The sequence below is a fragment of the Azolla caroliniana genome, unplaced genomic scaffold (assembly GCF_043228905.1).
Source record: "Azolla caroliniana isolate FFs.n. ecotype wild unplaced genomic scaffold, voAzoCaro1.0.p SCAF_6, whole genome shotgun sequence".
Classification (NCBI taxonomy): Eukaryota; Viridiplantae; Streptophyta; class Polypodiopsida; order Salviniales; family Salviniaceae; genus Azolla; species Azolla caroliniana.
This window is the reverse complement of record NW_028230441.1, coordinates 499989-519721: the sequence shown is the minus strand read 5'-3', so window position 1 is coordinate 519721 and position 19733 is coordinate 499989. Positions and strand designations below refer to the sequence as shown.

Below are 19733 nucleotides of genomic sequence, written 5' to 3'. Positions count from 1 at the left end.
AACACACAACTCTTTTGATTATGCTCCTCTTGATCCATTCCGTTTCAACCCATTTGCTCATCCCTTATCATCCACACAAGGTCTTCTCTAATTTCCCACCCATGCACATTTTCGCCCATTTTCTCATTCTCTCATACATGGGGCCATTCTTCCAACGATCCATACTTGTCATTTTCTTATCTAATCTTTTTCATGTTCATGATAGGTAGTGGAAAGGAAAAGAAAGCATGGGATTTGGTGCTAGTGCTTATAAATGGAAGGAATGCAAGCATATCAAGGGTTGTGGTATATGCAAATCAAGGAGTCTAACATTCAAGTCATGGAGGAATATGAATCAATTAACAAGAGTATAACAAGAGGACAAACCTTATGGACCCTATAAAAGGAGAACCAAGAGTATAGCGAAAGGGTTCTTATGCAAAAATGACCTCGGGATGTTATAGAACCTTACTTCAAGAATCAAAGTTTCATTGACTATGTGTGAATTCTTTCTAGCAAGTAATAGGAAGTTTCCAAATCGTAGATTGATTAAGAATGTTTTCCCCTCTCTCTTTTTGATTTATCGTAATTACCTTACCCTAGTGGTAAGCTATTAGCACTACAAGCACCGCGTTGTGGGTTTGAAACCCACCTTCCTCACCTCTCTATTATATACGTCTTATATATCTCTTAATTCACTAGATGCTACTGTGGAATGTAGGGGTTGAACCCATGACCACCTGGTCTCCATTGGGCAACCTCTCTCTCTTATTTATCGTAATTACCTTACCCTAGTGGTAAGCTATTAGCACTACAAGCACTGTGTCTTGGGTTCGAAACCAATTTCCTCACCTCTCTATTATATACTTCATATATATCTCTATTTCACTAGATGCCACTGTGGAATGTAGGGGTTGAACCCATGACCACCTGGTCTCCATTGGGCAACCTTACCAACTGAGCTACATCCATATGGGCCTCTCTCTCTGTCTCTGTCTCTCTTTGCTATAGGACAAATTTCCAAAAACAAATTGTCCTAAAGAAGGTATTATATCAACATCAATGGAACTTAATCTACATTAATTAATTCCCAATCGTCACTTGTAGACAAGATGTTAACCTCATCAATATAAGTCAAGGGTGTTTAATATTAACAAATATAGGGGACATGATAGGACGTGCAAAAATATTTTTATAACAGCATGAATATGACAAATTTATAGTACACTAGTAGATTTCTTATATCTAGTTGTAACGAGATATCCATGGAGTAATATAGAGGTGAGAAAATTGCGTTTCCAACCCAAGACATAATGCTAGTAGTGTAACAACTAACCAGGTCCAAGACGGTAAGCAAATTACAATAAAAAAAAAACGAGCGATAGAAAAAAACAGCGAGACAATGGAACCATAACACTCATATCACATGTAAGTGTGTAGAGAAGTACTTTGGAAAGGCGGCATCTTCTTTAGAAGAATTTATATGTAGCAAAGCAAGGATTTGAGGTTATAACTGAGCTCCTATTTGTTAAGTACAACCTGCAGCTTTACCACAATAATTGCTGTCTTCATAATCTGTCTTTAGACTTTGGGTCGTTGATATTTATTAGTTTTGTTGCGTGACATCCATGGTGGATGAATGCATCGCGCTTTTTCTACTTTCTCAGGTATATTTTCGTTTCTAACGATATGTCTTAAAACAGGGGCTGCCTTTTTCTCATGTTATTTAATAATTTCCATTAGAGGAGGAGTTGGAGTTGAAGTTGGTGTGTTTAGGGTTAAAACTTTACTCTGATGATGATCATTGATGATGATGATGATGACACTGCTGCTGCTGCTGCTGCTGCCTCAAGTGGTGATGACGTGGCGCACCAATCAAAGCGAGCATCACGCTTCTGTTCTCCTTCCCTCCACAGGAAGAAAAGGAGGAGGAAAAAAAAAAACACACATTGTCTCTGCGACGCAATATTATCTGTCTTTTATGCTTTTTGCATTTGCACGCGCGCCTTCAGATCTCTCTCTCTCTCTCTCTCCACTCCCGACTGCCATACACATACTGTCATACATATTCATACATACATATATATGCATGTACTGTTACATAATACACAAAACCATTCATATTATTATTATTACCGCCACACTTTTCTTATATTCCACATATTACATAACTTCCTCCTTTTATTTCCTTTTTCTTCATGCTCTTGTCTCTTTTTGACATGATGGAAAGAGCGAGACAGACAGACAGACCATCATCATTCCCACCTCCCCTCCCCTCCTAAAAGGAAAACTAAAACTTATTTATAACAAAATATTAATTACCTAATTGGCTTTTATTACTACTGCTAATCTATAAAGGACGCACATTGTCCCCCACCCCCCTCTCTTTTAGATCTTCTCCTTTATGGTATGTCCTTCCTTCCAGGCATGAGCTCAGAAGAAATCTTAGATATTCTACCAAATTTATTTCACTCACTCTTGTTGTGGCTTGTGCACCTACTCCATTATTACTTAATCATAACGCGAGAAGAAGAGGGGTGGGGTGGGGTGGAATTATGAAGTGCACACAAAACGGAGGGCAGCACTGCACTGGGGATTAATTATTGGACACTAGCTGTATAAGGGAGGATATGATGATGCATAATTATAATTGAGAGCAAGCATTAGTAAAAAAGAAGTAACAGAGAAGGGAGAACAAAAGTTGGATTATGATGATGACGAAGGCGACGACGACGATGATGATGATATGATGATGATGATGATGATGATGATAATGATAATGATGATGGGGGTGCGTACACCACCACATACATACATGATGTTCGACCAGACTATATGGATGGATGTAAGGCATGCGTCTGCAAAGATAAAGATTTGAGACTTCCAAGAAGCAAAGAAAGGGATATAAGATCGAGCTAACCCATACAACAACTACAACAGTTACAGATCTATATGTATTACATATATCAATACACACACACACACACACACACACTGTAGTGAGTGGACACACATCAGAGAAACAATGAATGGAGATCTAGTGGATATAATTATAAGGTCGGGGTTATTGTAATTAGGCATAAATTTGGTTTCATATAAGGCGCTTACGTTTATAACAGTAACTTACTGAGGTTTCGGTTATTTTAAGGTTTCCTAGCAAACTCAGGTGGGGGGTTAAATTATTAACCTAATAAATAACATTAAGAAGCAAAAGTGAAGTGTGTGTCCATAGAACATATACATAGTAATAGCAATTAAGTATAAGTAATAATATTAAATAAATAAAAATTAATATAGTATGCAGAGAGGCGGGGGTGCCCAAATGATGCAACACAATCGGGCGGCACGGCTGCTCTTCCACAGCGGGCACACCTCCTGCGCCTCTGATCATCCGGCCCAATATCGTCACCTCTCCGCGCTCCACGTGACAGGGAGTGGGGGTGGGGGTGCTATAAACATGATGCCAATCGCCAAGGTGCATGCTGCAAGCAAGGCATCCAGTCAACAACAGCAGCAGCAGCTCCAGCTGGCGCTGAGTTGTGCGCCGCCCACAGACGATGAAGAAGGAGGAGGAGGAGGAGGAGGAGCGGTGAGTTTGGAGAACACGGTAGCTGACAACCCGGTGGTTGTGTTCAGCGTCTCGTCATGCTGCCTGTGCCACGTGGTCAAGAAGCTCTTCTGCGGGATGGGCGTTAGCCCGACGGTGGTGGAGATTGATGAGCTGGAGGGCGCTCGTGCTGCTGAGGTGGACCGAGTGCTTGTACACATCATGGGCGAGCGCCCAGCTGTCCCAGCGGTATTCGTGGGGGGCAAGCTCATCGGTGGCCTCGACCGTCTCATGGCCTGCCACATCAGCGGCGCCCTCATCCCTCAGCTTAAAGCTGCGGGTGCACTCTGGCTTTAATTAGTAAAGTCGGTATATATAACCGAACAAGAGGAACCCCCCCCCCCCCCCCCCCACCCCCGCCATTACATGCTATTATTCCACTGCACGTACGACGTACTATGTATGTATGGCGCCACTAGTTAACGTCACTCGCGAGTATAAATCCATAAGTCCTTTCCTTTCTTGTTCTTGTATATGCTTGAATAATCTACGAAGGTATACATTTTACATAGATATATAGTTATGGTGCGTATATATGTATATGGGGTGCTGCGTCTCTGCGCGCGCGTGCATATGATCTTTATATCTCCCTCCCTCTCATAGGAGTCAAAATGTGATCAAAGCAACACAAACAAAATCTCTGTTTCTATGTACCTCTCACTCATATTAAGTGAAAATTTGATCCAGAAGCAGTGAAGGACAAAATCAGCTATATGTGTGATCATGTTTGACTTAGCGTAGATGACCTCTCCATTAGACAAGCTAAACAAAATCATGCCAAAGTTGTGAACAAAATTTGCATATTGAAACTAAAAACACCATGACTTAAATCTATCCAAATTCTATTACCAAAGATCCACACACCTTTCCATTTTTAGATGAACATGGTTTAAGACATGTAGATAGGCCTTAGATATTTTATTATTGATGTGACTTGGTTGGGGACAAAGCAAGAAACAAAATCATATAATTGGGCCCAACTTTTGGATTGTTATAGCACAATGCAAACCATGTTGTCATCCATGACCTTGTCCCTTCAAGGTGTCAAAAATAGTGTATCACTTCAACCGCGCCTTCATTTTCTATGCTCTACTCTACTTTCCATGAATATTCCTTTAGGTTTCTACAAGCATATTTGTCTACCTTTATGATTACATCATAGCTATATGTACCCTAATCTAATGCCAAGCGTAAGACATGCTAGTTGTGTTACGATGTTTTACCTTTCTCGGAGATATCATGGATTTCAGACTTGCCCAAATCTAATTTATTATATTATAGATGGTTCTAATTGGTTTCCAAAAAACATTTCATTCAATGTCATAGAATTCATAGATATGAGATCTTAATTAAATCAAACCTCTTGATTCTGAAATATATTTAGTTAATATTAACCTTTCGGCATGTTCTATTCCCATTTCACCATCAATATCGACAAATCATTATCCCCACGAGTATTTCATAAATACGACTTCATCTCTAACATAAACACTTGTCAATGTTTTGTCAATATATTTCAGTTATAATCTATGTGGTTTTGAGTACAAGTTATAAAGACGTAACTTTTCCATATACACTCTCTCAATGTTGAGCTTTTCCCTTTTTAAGATGTGGTATCATATCATTGATGACACTTGATTGTGCCATATCTATGACCCCTCACCCATAACATGGGCACGTGTCAAATTGCTCTTTCTTTGGTTATTCCAACTATATTACCTTTAAGGTTCTTTGTCCACTCTAGATATGGCACAATTAATCCTCGTTTTCAAGGTATTTGGATTTCTCGATGTTGAAGTCTACAACAACATGGCATAAAGTTCTAGATTTTTGAAATCTTGTTGTTCAATGTTGAGTTATTCACAGTTTATCTCCATTGAAATCGATATTAGATTCAACTAGATGACCTCATACCATACCTATGACCTCACATCTAGCTAGCTTGTCTTGTTGTATATCATGCAATCAAAATTTGATGTTTTTCTTGTCGGGTGGATTAAATGATTCTAGAAATGTAGTATATTGATGGTTCTTGGCAAATAAACAAACAACATCTAAAGCTCAAAGTATGTCATTATCACTAAATTTGTTTCTTCGCATAATTCAATAAATCGATACATATAAGTTTCCCCAACATGTATACTACACTCTCTAAAAAGAAAGAAATCATCGGTGGCAAGATAAATGAATTGTCCACATTCACAATTGAAAGTAGTATTAATCAACAACAGTTTGGGACTCTCAAACTCAAAACCATTTCAAATCCGCATGTTTTAAAACGTTGAAACTTAATCTTCATCAAACCAAATCTTGAAAATCTTTAAACCAAACGCATCGAAATTGAAACCTGTCAAGCAAAACCAAATGGTTCAAGCTCAAACCAAGTGGTTCAATTCAGTTTAAATTGAAATGTTGTTGATTCCTTATTTAAAGATAAGTCTTCTTTGTGATTAGGTTTACACTAATCAACAATTAATCTTAATTACTCTTATTAAGCTCAAGTGAAAGATTAAAGAGATAAAGTTAGAGCTCTAAATAAGATAAAAATATATGCTGTAGTATCATGTATATCGCTTTAGACATCATATAACCCATTGTCGGAAAAGAAAAAAGTTAATGCTCTAAATAATATTGTGAAAAAACCCAAATTTAAGGAAGAGCTACCAAAGTCACCAAAGAGATGAGCTTTTTACAATGAGTTGGGCCTCTTTCACATTAGAATGACGATTTGCCTTTTAGTTTTGGGTGAGATTTTACTCTATCCCCCTTTTTCGAGTGCTCCTTTAGAGCTTCTTATGCATTACATTGTCGTTGTCTTCTTGGTTCTTGGCCCAAATGGCATGTACTTAACATCAAGTTCATGAAAACCTAAGGAAATGGAGTTTTGATTATTCTCTAGGAGGAATTATTGAAATAAATTGTCTTAGAAGTGAAGAAATTCAAATAAAAAAAAACTTCTATAGTTCTTCTGAGGAGACCTTCAACACATACTTAGTTCTTTTGAGCAAATATTTAGTTTCACCCTCTCTTCAACACAACTTTACAACAATGAATATGAGCCCGGTGTTTTCCAATATGCATAGGGTGATGAGAATTTCTACCTTGTCTAGCCATAGCTAAGTCCAAGGCATGGCTAATTTCACTATGAATGAAAGCATAAAGTTTTATTGCTGCGAAGCTGATTTTACCATACATAATATATATATATATAGTACATATAGGTACAAACAAAATAGTAGTGTGTCAGCATAGTACAATCAAATCATCATCATGTTGTGAGTTTCCTGTCCAACTAAATAAGTCTCTCTAAAATCCGAACGGTGTGATATAAGCGAAGGAGGGAAAGAATTACGTGGAGGAAGAGTTTGAGCAGCGGAGAGGAGGTAGTGGTGGTGGTACATCGAAGCCTCGGCGGCGGGAGGGGAAGATGAGGAGGAGGGAGCTGCACGCAAAGCCGATACAGATGGGCAGTGCAGACTGCAGCTCAGGAGGCAAGGATGGGTATAGGCAGGCCTTGACGTCCTGCTGGAAGAGCGCAGATGCAGCAAAAACCCACATTGACAGCAGCGCATGAATCCAGTCGGAGAATCGAAGAGCGTATTCAGAGGCACACGCAGCCGTGGCGGCCACTCCGGCTGGCGCCGCTCCCTCTGGCAGCAGCCACAGCCCGCGGCTCGTCACCAAACCGTAGTAGCTCTTGCCACTGCTGCTATCAGAATAGGTGTCTGTGAAGGAGATAAAGAAGCAGGCCAGCGCGCACAGCACCAACACCCCGCCAGTTACCCACTTGTCAGCGACCCCAGCGGGGCACTTGCCATTGGTGGTGATAATGGGAAGTAAGAACTGGAAGACCAGGGCTGTGCCGGTGGGCAGAGTGCTGTTCAGCTGCCCCATGCCTCTCATGGCACTCTGCATTGCCGCTGCTAATCTGGATGTTGGCTGCTCTGGCCCAGGCCCAGGCCCATCATCAGCCACCTTCATGGTCCACGATGATTTTGAGTCATATATTAGAAGTGAAGTCCCTCTATCTATCTTTATCTATCTACGTCTTCATTCATCTCATTTTATCTTGTAAATAAAAATGGTCGTTGTGTGTGTGTGTGTGTGTGTCCTCAACAACAACAACAGAAGAAGGAGAGCTGTCCTTGTATTGCAAGCCAAGACTACCGACCACCAATAGTAATATTAATATTAATTCGTTAACCTTGCTTCTACTCTCTCCAAGCTTCTCCACCCATCTGTTGCCGATGTTTAAATTTTTCGTCTTCCCTGAAAGCTGACAAACGATTGGAAGATGGCTTCCGTAATAATTAACTCACTTTTCTAGCATCAATTTGTGGGTAATACCCAAATAAGTGGATCAAGATGAGTTACATGTCATAGAAATCAATTTGCATTCTTAACAGGTTTGAGCTTCGGTTTAGGCTTGAGCATCCTTAACCGGTTTGAGATGGCTCTAGCTGAAGCGAACCGTTTTGGGCCAAATCAGTTAAGGCTTAATTGGCTTGGCGGTTTAGCCTTAACCGGATTAGGATCCAGTTCGGTTCAACTTTGGAACCCCCAAACTGGTTAAACCAAAACCGAACCGTTGACGTTTGGTACCGGACCGTGAGTATCTATATGAAAGAAATACATATAAGTGTGTGCCTTTTCATACTGTATTATATAAAAGTATGTGGCCCAAAAACACTGACAAAAATGTCCCTTAATGATTTGAAAGCATGTGTGGGTGAGTTGAAGTTGGTGACTTTTGGGGTAGTGCACGCGTGTGGAAGCAAAGCTGGGGCCCGAGGGTAATGGCCTGGCTTGTTAGGGTAGGGGAACGTGGAGAGAAAGGTTGTGTCAAATTTCAATGCAGCTGATGGCTGATGGTGGAATGCTGGCGCGAATATAGGATGAGGAAGGTCTATGATGTTATAGTAGTTGAATGGATATGCATTTGTCAAGGCTGCAAGAACATGGAAATGGAAATCGACAAGGAAGCTCAGGGGTGTATATCTAGTATGGTGGGATTCTACGGGCTACAGTAAGAGCAGTTTTTCCCGTCCTGTGACGGTTGACACATTAGGGGGAGATGTGCTTGATACGATGCAAAAGAATCCCAGACACTTAGAGCGAGGTCCGGGTCTCGCATCCGGCAATGGCAATGGATTTTAGTTTCTGTCAGGGGAACAGGGGTTGGGTAGATAGATGATCAGGGGCTTCAGCTGGGGGAGATTAATAAACCGTTGCCCTTAACAAAATTGACTGCATATGGAACCAAGGTTTTGATGTGGGGGTCATGTATGATGATTTGTGCTATTACTTTCATCCGTGGCATTGTCATTGTAGTTTTCATTTGGGTCTTGGTCATTGTCATCCAGACGGTCATTCGTGGAGTGGTGGTACCTTGGCACTTAATGCAGCCGCACAGCACAGCTCAGACGGTGTGATGCGTGAGTATCCTCAAAACTCAGTTGTCCTGGAATCCACCACATCACCTCCACACACAATAGTAACTCTCCTCTTGATCTTCAGGCATTGTGATGTGGCCAGCTAAAAGCATTTACCAGAATTCATTAAAATTCATCCCAAGACTTGAGCAGTACAACATCGGGGAGAGAGAGAGAGAGAGAGAGAGAGAAAGAGAGAGGGCGGAAGAAGCGCATTAAAGACCAGGAGACAGATAATATATATATATATATACATATAATAAGTGTACTTCATAGAATGTTCATACATACATGATGATAAGATAGATGAAGATCCTTCTTTAATCAAATGGGCATGGAAGAAAGAATGCTTATTTGCAAAAGGAAGATCCTTCCATTCTTTCAAATGAGAAGAAAAGTAAAGTCGATGCTGATGATATTAGCTAAGTACGTAAAATAACGGTAGGGCAACCCTCTCCTGAGTGCAAAAAGAAAGTTCAATGATTTTCACATTACATATATTTATTTTCACGCTGTAGAGTCCGACGAGGATAGGAGAAGGGCTACTGCTACAGCAACCATCGTGATGATGAGAGATGGAGATACGGAAGCTGTTGATCCTGCACTGTTGACAGCGAGCTGCACGATGAATTTACATGTCCCCACGGAGGGGTCGGTGGTGGTGATGGACGCAGCACCGTTGAAGGAGCAGGCTGTAGAGGCCTGATTGTTGAGCTGAAAATACTGATTGAAGGCATAGGAAGCAATCCCTTTGGAGTCAAGGACAGCATTGCAGGAGGCGCCATCGGCGAGCTGGGTGCAGTCAGCATAGGTGCATGCATATGACACGGACTCGGCCAATGCGCTGAGGTTGGCGCTGTCTGCGACAACGCACCATCGGCGGGGCAGATACTGGACTCCACTCGCATTCACCAACGCCAACTGAGAGGTGCCACTGGATTCCCGCAGGCTGAGAGGGTATTTCGCGCTGCCATCATAGGCAAACACGCCCCAATGCCTCTCAAAGTTACCCGGGTCAATGCTTTTCTGGTCTTCATCCAGCAGGCCGAAGAGGTAGAAAAAAATGGAGACTTTAGGGCGGCGTGGGGTGCCAGCATCACTCTGCACGTGCTTTAGAAATCCCTGCACGAAACGCTGGGCGTTTGCGGGTGTGGCAGAGCCATGGCCGTCTGTAGGCCACCCGATCTCCCCTAATATGATGGGCATGTCCGGGTAACCTGCAGCAGTGAGGGCAGCAACCAGTGTATCAAAGGTACCATCAAAGGCATTGGTGTAGGCATAAGTACCGTCCTGGATCTGAATTATATTGCTATCAAAGTAGAGGTAATTCTGCGGGAAGTTAGGGTTAGCATAGAGGCTGATGAACGGGTAAATGTTGACAGTGAAAGGGCACCCATTTCGGTGCAGAAGGTCTAAGATCTGCCCCATCGCCTGTGCGGTCACGTTCTTGAAGGTACCCTCTGATGGCACTGGTGCATCGGTGAGCACATCGGCATTCATGGGCACCGTAGTCTTGATGGAGTTGCCGAAGCCAGCACTATTGAGGGCGTTCTGGATGTTCTGCAGGGCCGGGAAAGTGAGATTTACGAAGCTTCCATTGTAGGCAGACAAGAAAGGCTCGTTGCCCACCGCCACATACGAGATGTTGACGCCGCCCTTGAAGATGTAGGGTGCCACGTTCTGCGTTACCCAGGTTGTGGCAGAATCCGCGCTGCTGCTGATGGCCTGCAGCTTGTTATTGGGGATGGCCACCATGACCTGGATGTTGCTACCGGCCAGCGCTTGCAGAGTGGTGGAGTCAGAGTCGAAGAGCTTCACACGCGTCACGTTGTTCTTCTGCAGTAGCTGCACCACCGTCTTCGGAGGCAGCGGGTGTGATGCCTGCGTCCCCCAGTTTACGCCTACCTCATACGCCTGGATGCTACCATTCAAGCTAACCAGCACAAGAAGACTTGTTACAGTTGCTAATAATAGGTTCACCCCTCCTCCTCTACACGACTCTACTGATCCACCTGTTATTAGCCTCATCCCATCCACGCAGCTGTCGTAAAAATAATTATAATTGCCAAGCCTAGATCTCATCCTTCTGATGTTGCTGCTCTTTTTTTGATCCAGTACCTCTGGCAGAAGATCGAATGGTGCGTATATCAAAGTTACTTGCTGAGGGGCCAGATGAATGTAGAAGAGTTCCCAGACTATGGATTAAGAAGTGTCCCCCTTCCTCCCTCCCTCTCTCTCTCTCTGATGTTGTTGTTTCCACGTCAATGCGTGCTGCGCATATATATTATATTATTATTATTATTATTATTATAGATAGATAGATAATTATGTGGCCAGTGAATAATACAACTACCTACCAGAGGCCCGTGCATATAAGAAGAATCCTTTTCCTGCCCACGTTGGTGATGGAATGAATCATCGAGATTGCAGCACACCTAGTATGTAACTCCTCCCTTCGCTGCAGCACGCCTACCTACCTAAATATATATGTATATCTATGTAATGCGGTGTGCATTAATGTAGGTAGAGAGAGAGAGAGAGAGAGAGAGAGAGAGAGAGAGAGAGAGAGAGAGAGAGAGAGTCTTTAATTCGTAATGTTCATGTTGGCGGTGTTGGTGTTGGTGTCGGTGTTTAGGAGGAGGAGGTGGAGGAGGAGGAGAAATTTGGGATCTTAGAAATTTGTTTTTGAATCGTAAATATGAACATACACGCTGTCACCACTCCCGATGAAATGCCTATGGAAACGTTGACTTTGAATACAGCAGTAAAAATGAGAGGCGAGGGCAGCGCAGGGCAGGGGCCAGGGCGGTTCCAAAAATTACGCGCCCGCCGCCTATGTCCTCTCTATCTTAAATATAATCCCCAACTCTGCAATCAAAGTGCCGTTGCTGACTCTCTTTTTTTACTTCCCTACGGCCAACTGCACATATGTACATACACAGTACATACTAACTAACTAAGTATCAATCAATCTTCTGTAAGGTAAATGGTGAGATGGACGATTTGGATCACGCGTTATGTCTCTCTCTCTCTCTCTCTATTAATCCTAATCATATACATACATACTAACTAAGAATTTAATGAAGGTAGACTCAAAAGTCCCCAAGTTTACTATGCAACTTCGAAGTCCTAAAATAGTTGTGAGAAAAAATGGCCTTCAAAGAAATTCGGAACAATTATGAAGTAACCAATTTGAGTTTTGAGTCAATAACCAATCAATTGTTTGGTGATGTGTGATAAACATTTTCTAGGAAATAAAACCTTTAGGAGTGTTATTTCATCATGGACAACCATTAAAACATGGACAACCATCAAATCTATGATGGCGTACACTTGTATAATGAGGTTCAATGTAGTGTATGTACAAGAGAGGAATTCCATTTGGAATTGAAAGGAATGAGAGACAGATGTGGTTCTCTGCAACGGAAGTGAGCTCTGTGTGTGTGTGTGTGTGTGTGTGTGTGCGCGCGTAAGGCAAAGAGAGAGAGAGAGAGAGAGAGAGAGAGAGAGAGAGAGAGAGCTTGAGAGCTTAGAACAAGAAGTTGTATTAGAAAAAATATGATTTCATCCAACAGTAACTAAGTTACAAAGAGTTAGGTCTATGGCAATTGCCTTTTTTATACTAACTACAAAACTAGCCTAGTATGATGTCCACTGGCTAGTGTGAACACTATCTCTATGGGAAGTTGAGTTGGGTTCTCAACACGCCCCTTCGAATAGAACTTCTAGATGTCAAAAAGTTGGTTTGGTTCGATCCTTGAAAATCTTCGATTCTGCTAAATCGTCTTTCGAAAGGTTAGTCGACACGGCTTTGACTGTTCGTGTGCTTCGTGCTCCTTGTTCAGCTCGATTATCATCGTACTTCGACTCCTTTGGTCGCCATCAATCGGTTGATTGGCTGCTATTTGACTAATGTTGTTTTTCGATTTGTTGTTTCTCAGTGCTCCCCCTCAAGCCCGACTGGTCGGTGATCAAGAGACCAAGGTTCACCACAAACTACCACAACTTTTCAATACCGAGGACTTTTGTGAAGATGTCGGCCACTTGAAGATTCATTGTGACGTGTTGTAAATCGACATCTCAAGCTTGAACGCGCTCTCGAATGAAGTGATAGTGCACTTTGATATGCTTAGCCCGCACGTGGAACACAGGGTTCCATGTGTTGGAAACTCGGTCGTCTAGTGCGGAGCAATCTCAACACTCTCAGAGAGGATTATTACCAAATTCAGCATTGAAGATTAATGACAACTAGAAACAGATTCAAGAGGAAACAAGATCAACGAGAAACGCAAGTGGGGAAAATGGTTTGGCACAAGATGTACTTTATGACTCAAGCTCAATGGCACAATGTATAGAATGAACCACACACAAACTAGGTTACGGAGTCAGTTTATATACTCACTAACTTTGGGCAACAACCCTTCTCACTATTTACATAAATGGCTTAAACCTAGTGTATACAAAGGAGATAATGTGAATACGTACATTAGAGACCCGCATTCAACATAAATCTTGTTGAGAGATCAACCTCAACTTAGTTTAGTTAGTTAGTCAACCATGTAACTTCGTAGTTACCTAGATAGAATCTACTTAGAAGTGTTGACTATAACACCTTAAATAGGACGTTGTACTTAAGTGGGATATTCTAGATCCTCCACTCCTAAGTACGTTTAATATAGAACTTACACCCTTGTACCTATATTCTCCTCGCACATGTGCACCCTTGCACATGAGATCTATATATACCTCATTGTGGGTATTTTTGTATTTGATGATGATAATGCTAATTTAGTATAGAGTTAATCATCCCCCATCTCGTGTTGTTCATAAGTGTTAACTTCCTCTCTCTCTCTCTCTCTCTCTCTCTCTCTCTCTCTTCCTCTCACACACATATACACACATATCACTTAATCTTCCGCTTATCAACTAATCACATAATTAGGTACTAATTAACCCTTGCTTAATTACTTACCTAATTATTAAAAAATCTGTAAATCGAAATTAGTGTACAATATAGATTGATACAAAGTTTTCGAACACATTGGATTTCTGTTCGAGTTAGTGAGCTCCGAAAAACAAAAGGCCGAACTGGCCAAGATCGAGGGAGCTAAGACCAAGCTTCGAACTGTCGATGATGACTGCTCGAAAAACATCCTGAGTGTTCGACTCAATTTGACTAATTCTTCATTATGCCAATTTGGTGCCAAAGGGATCGAAATCGATCCGACGAGAGACTCTTGGTCAATCCATTTGTGACATTATTGGCTATAGGTATCTTCTTGACATGAAAAGCGCGGAATATTGCTCGGCCACAACCAAGTAATGAATCACACGATGAGAATGAAACATAGAAATGGGAAATAGGGAGTGAACGCACGTATACACACGATTCAATAGAGAGAACACAGGATGTTTACGTGGAAAACCCTAACAGGGAAAAAAACCATGAGAGCCCACAGACTCCGAACTATCACTATATGAGGAGGGTACAATTAGAGACTCGGAGGCAACGACCTCAAGCTCCGTTTCTTCGCCACCAAGCAATTACAACAGAGTATTTCTTTGTATCTCACACTCTCTCCCTCTCTATAGCTCTCTATACAGCAGTTACAACAATATAACAACATACACAACGTGTTTGCCCTAAGTCATATTTATACTTATATGAACTTAGGGCTATTTACAAATATTGCCTCAATAGGCTTACTCAAAACATATTCAAAAATATGTCTTCTCTTCAGGTTCTCACCGGGTCTCCTTCATTCAACACCGGATCCCATCTGGAGGGAGCGATTTCCCAACAATCTCCCCCTTCACTCTAGCATGGGATGTCTCGCAAGCCCGATCCGTTTTCGGCACGCGTCCAACTTGTCGGTTGTCAACACCTTGGTTAGAATATTCGACCCGTTCTCCTCCGTATGGATCTTCGTCAGCATGAACTCTTGATCTTCTACTCTCTCTCGGATCCAGTGGTACCTCCGCTGGATATGTTTCGTTCGGGAATGGTAGGCCGTGTTCTTTGCAAGGTGGATGACACTTTGACTGTCGCAGTAGAGCCGTTATTCCTCCTGTTGGATTCCTAGATCTCCGATGAAGTCCTTCATCCAGATTATCTCCTTGCCGGTTTCTACAACTGCCATGTACTCCGCCTTCGTGGTTGACAACGCAACCGTCTTCTGCAACCTCAACTGCCAGGAAACAACTTCCCTTGCATAAGTCATGAAATATCCGGATGTAGATCCGCTAGTATCCGCATCAGCCGACATATCCGAATCCGTGAATCCATCAAGTTGGGGATTATTGGAGCCGAACTAGAGGCACATACTTGAGGTGCCTTTCAGATACCAGAGTATCCACTTGACCGCGTTCCAGTGCTCTCTTCCGGGATTGCTCATGAACTGGCTTACCACTCTGACCGCATATTCGATATCCGGCCGGGTACATATCATCGCATGTAACATCAAGCTTCCGATGGCAGAGGCATATGGTATCTTCGCCATATCCATCTTCTCTGCCTATGTCCTCAGACTTTGTTTTCCGGATAGCTTGCAGTTTGTCGGAAGTGTCGATCCGACCGGTTTCGCCTCTGACATGTTGAACCTTTAAAGCACCTTTATCATGTAGTTCTCTTGTGACAACCACAATAGCTTCTTCAACTGGTCCTGGATTATGTGCATTCCCAATATCTGTCTTGTCGGACCCAAGTTTTTCATTGAGAAGGTCCGGTTCAGAGCCTTCTTCAACATCCGGATCTCGCCTTGGTCTCGTCCGACGATCAACATATCATCCACATATAGGAGTATTAGGAAATCTCCTCCGTCAAATTTCTTCACAAACACGTAGTGATCGGCCTGCGTCTTGTGGTACCCTTGGTCGGTCATGAAGGAGTCGAACTTCCAGTACCATTGCCGGGGAGCTTCAGGCCATATAAGCTCTTCTTCAGCCGGCACACCAGGTGCTCCTTCCCTTTCTTCTCAAATCCTTTCGGTTGATGCGTGTAGATCTCTTCGTCGAGGTCACCAAGGAGGAATGTCGTCTTCACGTCCAGTTGCTCTACCTCGAGGTCCATGCTTGCCGTTATGCCCAATACCGTTCGGATGGATGCCATCTTTACTACCAGGGCAAAGATCTCATCGAAGTCCACTCCTTTCTTCTACTAGAAGCCATTCACCAAGATTTGGGCCTTATACCTTGGTGGATTTCCGGCATCTCCTAGTTTCAACTTTTACACCCACTTGTTCTGGAGTGCTCTCTTCCCTTTTGGCAACTCTGTCAGTTCATATGTGTTGTTCTCATGTAGGGAATCCATCTCATCCTGCATGGCACTCAACCACTTGTGGATGTGGGTGTCTCTCTTTGCTTCTTCGAAGCTTTCCGTGTCCCCCTCATCGGTTAGCAACACATGATCTGCATCTGGAAATCTCCGGGGGGCTCTTCTCTCTCGGAGAGGATATCTCCGTCCTTGGTTTCTGATTACCGGTTCCTCCGTTTGTTCCTCGTTCGAATCTGATTCTTGTATCTTCTTCTTTTTCTTCTTCAGTCGGTTCGGTTTCTTGTCCATATCCAGCCGGTTCATCGAGTGTCATCCGGTTACCGGCTAACATCCGGTTTTCAACCGGGTAGGTCTTTGTGTCCTCGAGCCGGTTTTCATTGGATGATCTGGAGTTCATCACCTTCTTCTCCAACTCCTATGCATGGCCGGGACTTCGTATCCAGCTTTGCTCTCTTGTCCTTCACCACATGCACGTAAGCGAGACACCCGAACACCTTCAAATGCCGATAAGATACATCTTTACCAGTCCATACTTTCTACAGTGAGTCTCCTTCCAAGGCTGCTAAGGGTGATCTGTTTATCACATAGGTCGTTGTCATCAGCGCCTCAGCCCTGAATGTGTTGGGTAACTTTGCATGTGCCAGCATGCTCCAGACTCTCTCCATTATGGTTCGTTTCATCCATTCAGCCAACTTGTTTAGTTCCGACGTCTTCGGCACGGTAAATTCGAGTTGGATTCCCTTCGATCGGCAGTACTCCTCAAACTACCCCCGGTATTCTCCTCCATTGTCTACTTGAACCGCCTTTAGCTTCCGGCTGGTTTCTCTTTCCACTCTCGCGTGGAGTTCCTTGAAGTCGGATAACACCTGATCCTTCGTCTTCAACGGTGAGACCCACAGCTTCCAGTTGTGGTCATCTATGAACGTCACGAAGTACTGTGATCCGACAGGTGATTTCGTGTAAACTTGACACACATTGGTATGCACCAGCTCTAGTGGTGCATTCCATCTCACCGGTGGTCTTGACCGAAAGGACGTTCGGTTTTGCTTGCCGGTCAAGCAATCAATGCACTTCTCAAGTTGCACTTCCTTCACCGGAATGAGGTTGTCTTCGGCAAGCCTCTTCATCCCCTTCTCCCTAATGTGACACATCCTCTTGTGCCACAACTCACCGGCAATGTCGGATGCTACGTTCACTTCTTCCCGGCATATCCGGGCATTCATCAAGTACAATGTGTTGACCTTCTGGGCTCGATCCACTATTAGGCTCCCTTTGCAAAACTTCATGACTCCGTTCTAGATGCTACCCATGTAGCCTTCATCATCTAGCCGACCGGCTGATATCAGGTTCAATCGAACCTCCAGAACGTGTCGGACATCCTTCCGAAGCAACTTGCATCCGATTGATGTCGTCAACAACACATCTCCTATGCCGATAATTCGGCATGTATCTTCATTCCCCATCTAGACACAACCATGATCACCGGTTGTGTAGGATGAGAAGCATTTTCGATCCGGTGTCAGGTGGAACGACGCTCCGGAATCAACAACCCACGTTGTCTCGTCGCCGACAAGGTTTAACTCATTTTCTTCGGTAATGAGCATCAGTTCCTCTTCACTTGTCACGATTGCTATGTTCCTTTCCGATCCAGCCCTCTCTGGTCCGAACCGTTTTGGTCTAAACTCTTCTTCGAATCAGTGGTGCCAGTTTCTTTCTCTTTCTGGAAATGCCAACAATTCTTCTGGAAGTGCCCCGACTTCCTATAGTAGAAGCAAGTAGGCCTCCCCCTTGACTTCAACCTCGTCCCCAATTTGTCCCGGTTTTGGGGACTCTGATACCGGCCTCTTCCTCGATTGTGGTCATCTTCCGTGACCAAGGCCTTCGGATCAGTTCCGGACTCCCGGTCCTTCCGGCGAGCTTCTTCATCTAGCAAGCTTGATTTTACCCTTGTTTTCCTTCTGGCTTGGCATTGCCCAACGTGACAACTAATGTCTCCCAGCTATCAGGGAGGGAACCGAGCAGGAGCAATGCGAGTACCTCATTAGGGAGAGGTACTTCCAACAAGTTTTCTTGGTGGATCAATCCCTGGAAGGCATTCATGTGCTCCGCCATATTGGAGTCGTCTTGGTACTAGAGCCTCACTAGCTTCCAGAATACCGAAACCTGATTAACAACATTCTTGTTCTGGAACATGATGCTGATCTTCTCCTAGAGTTCATGAGCCTTGCTCTCTTCATTGACGTTGTTGTATAGGCTTATGTCAATGAAGCACCATATGTAAGCCGCAGTCTTCATGTGCATCACCTCCCATACTATGGCATCGATCTTATTCGGTCTCTTGTCCCCGAACTGAACCGGCAACCAAAGATATTTAACCACCATCATATCTCTCATCTTTGACTTCCACACTAAGTAGAGTAGTTGGAGCCGGTGAGCTTGAACATGCCGCTGAACGATTCTTCCATTTCCTGTGTTGTTCGCTCTGATACTAGATTGACAAGAAAAGCGCGGAATATTGCTCGGCCACAATCGAGAAATGAATCACTTCGATGAGAATGAAACACAAAAATGGGAAATAGGGAGTGAACGCATGTACACACACGATTCGATGGAGAGTACATAGGATGTTTGTGTGGAAAACCCTAATAGCGAAAACAACCACGGGAGCCCACAGACTCCAAACTATCACTATATGAGAAGGGTACAATCAGAGGCTCGGAGGCGACAACCTCGAGCTCTGTTTCTTTGCCACCATGCGGTTACAATAGAGTATTTCTCTGTATCTCACACTCTCTCCCTCTCTGTAGCTCTCTATACAACAGTTACAACAATATAACAACATACACAAAGTGTTTGCCCTAAGTCATATTTATACTTATATGAACTTAGGGCTATTTACAAATATAGCCTCAATAGACTTATTCAAAACATATTCACAAATAGGTCTTCTCTTCCGGTTCTCACCGGGTCTCCTTCATTCAACATCGGATCCCATCTGAAGGGATTGATTTCCCAACAATTCTCAAGGCTCATTTTTCCTAAATGACATTGTCCCGAACTAAGTGATACCAAACATCGATGTGTTTCGAGGCGTTGTGTTGAACCAAATTTTTTGATAGAGCAACACCCTGACTATCACTATAGACAAATGTGGCCGAGTTGGAGTTGACTTGTCCAAACGTTTGCGCTATCGAGCCATAAAGCTGGTTTCAACGTCCTCATAGGATACTCATCCGAGAAGAAGGCATACAAGTGCTATAACCCTTCGACCCAAGCGGTTCGGGTGAGTCGAGACGTAGTCTTCAACTAATTGGCCTCATGGTATAAGCCCGATTCGACTCCACCCGACTCGATTGAGGAAGAGTTGAACATCAACTCAGATGATGATATTCGGCCAAGCCCTTCACCAAAGGACCATCCAAGCTCTACCGAGGTAAGTGAA

At 43.3% G+C, this 19733-nt stretch overlaps 2 protein-coding genes and 1 pseudogene across 2 annotated transcripts; 1 reads left to right on the top strand and 2 right to left on the bottom strand.

Annotated features, from left to right (window-relative positions):
• Nucleotides 1-3091: 3091 nt before the first annotated feature.
• On the top strand, nt 3092-4095 carry LOC147862394 (glutaredoxin-C5-like). The gene has a single exon (XM_087320810.1). It carries the CDS (start codon nt 3278-3280, stop codon nt 3881-3883), a length of 606 nt encoding a protein of 201 aa, XP_087176936.1. The 5' UTR covers nt 3092-3277; the 3' UTR covers nt 3884-4095.
• A 2435-nt stretch (nt 4096-6530) lies between these two features.
• On the bottom strand, nt 6531-7614 carry LOC147862393 (protein DMP7-like). The gene has a single exon (XM_087320809.1). It carries the CDS (start codon nt 7565-7567, stop codon nt 6935-6937), a length of 633 nt encoding a protein of 210 aa, XP_087176935.1. The 5' UTR covers nt 7568-7614; the 3' UTR covers nt 6531-6934.
• Nucleotides 7615-9523: 1909 nt separating this feature from the next.
• On the bottom strand, nt 9524-11061 carry LOC147862392 (glucan endo-1,3-beta-glucosidase 8 pseudogene; annotated as a pseudogene).
• Between the last annotated feature and the right edge of the window lie 8672 nt (nt 11062-19733).

Excerpts from the sequence above, each read along its gene's own strand:
- LOC147862394 (XM_087320810.1), top strand. The coding sequence starts at position 3,278 with ATGCAGAGAGGCGGGGGTGCCCAAATGATGCAACACAATCGGGCGGCA.
- LOC147862393 (XM_087320809.1), bottom strand. The coding sequence starts at position 7,567 with ATGAAGGTGGCTGATGATGGGCCTGGGCCTGGGCCAGAGCAGCCAACA.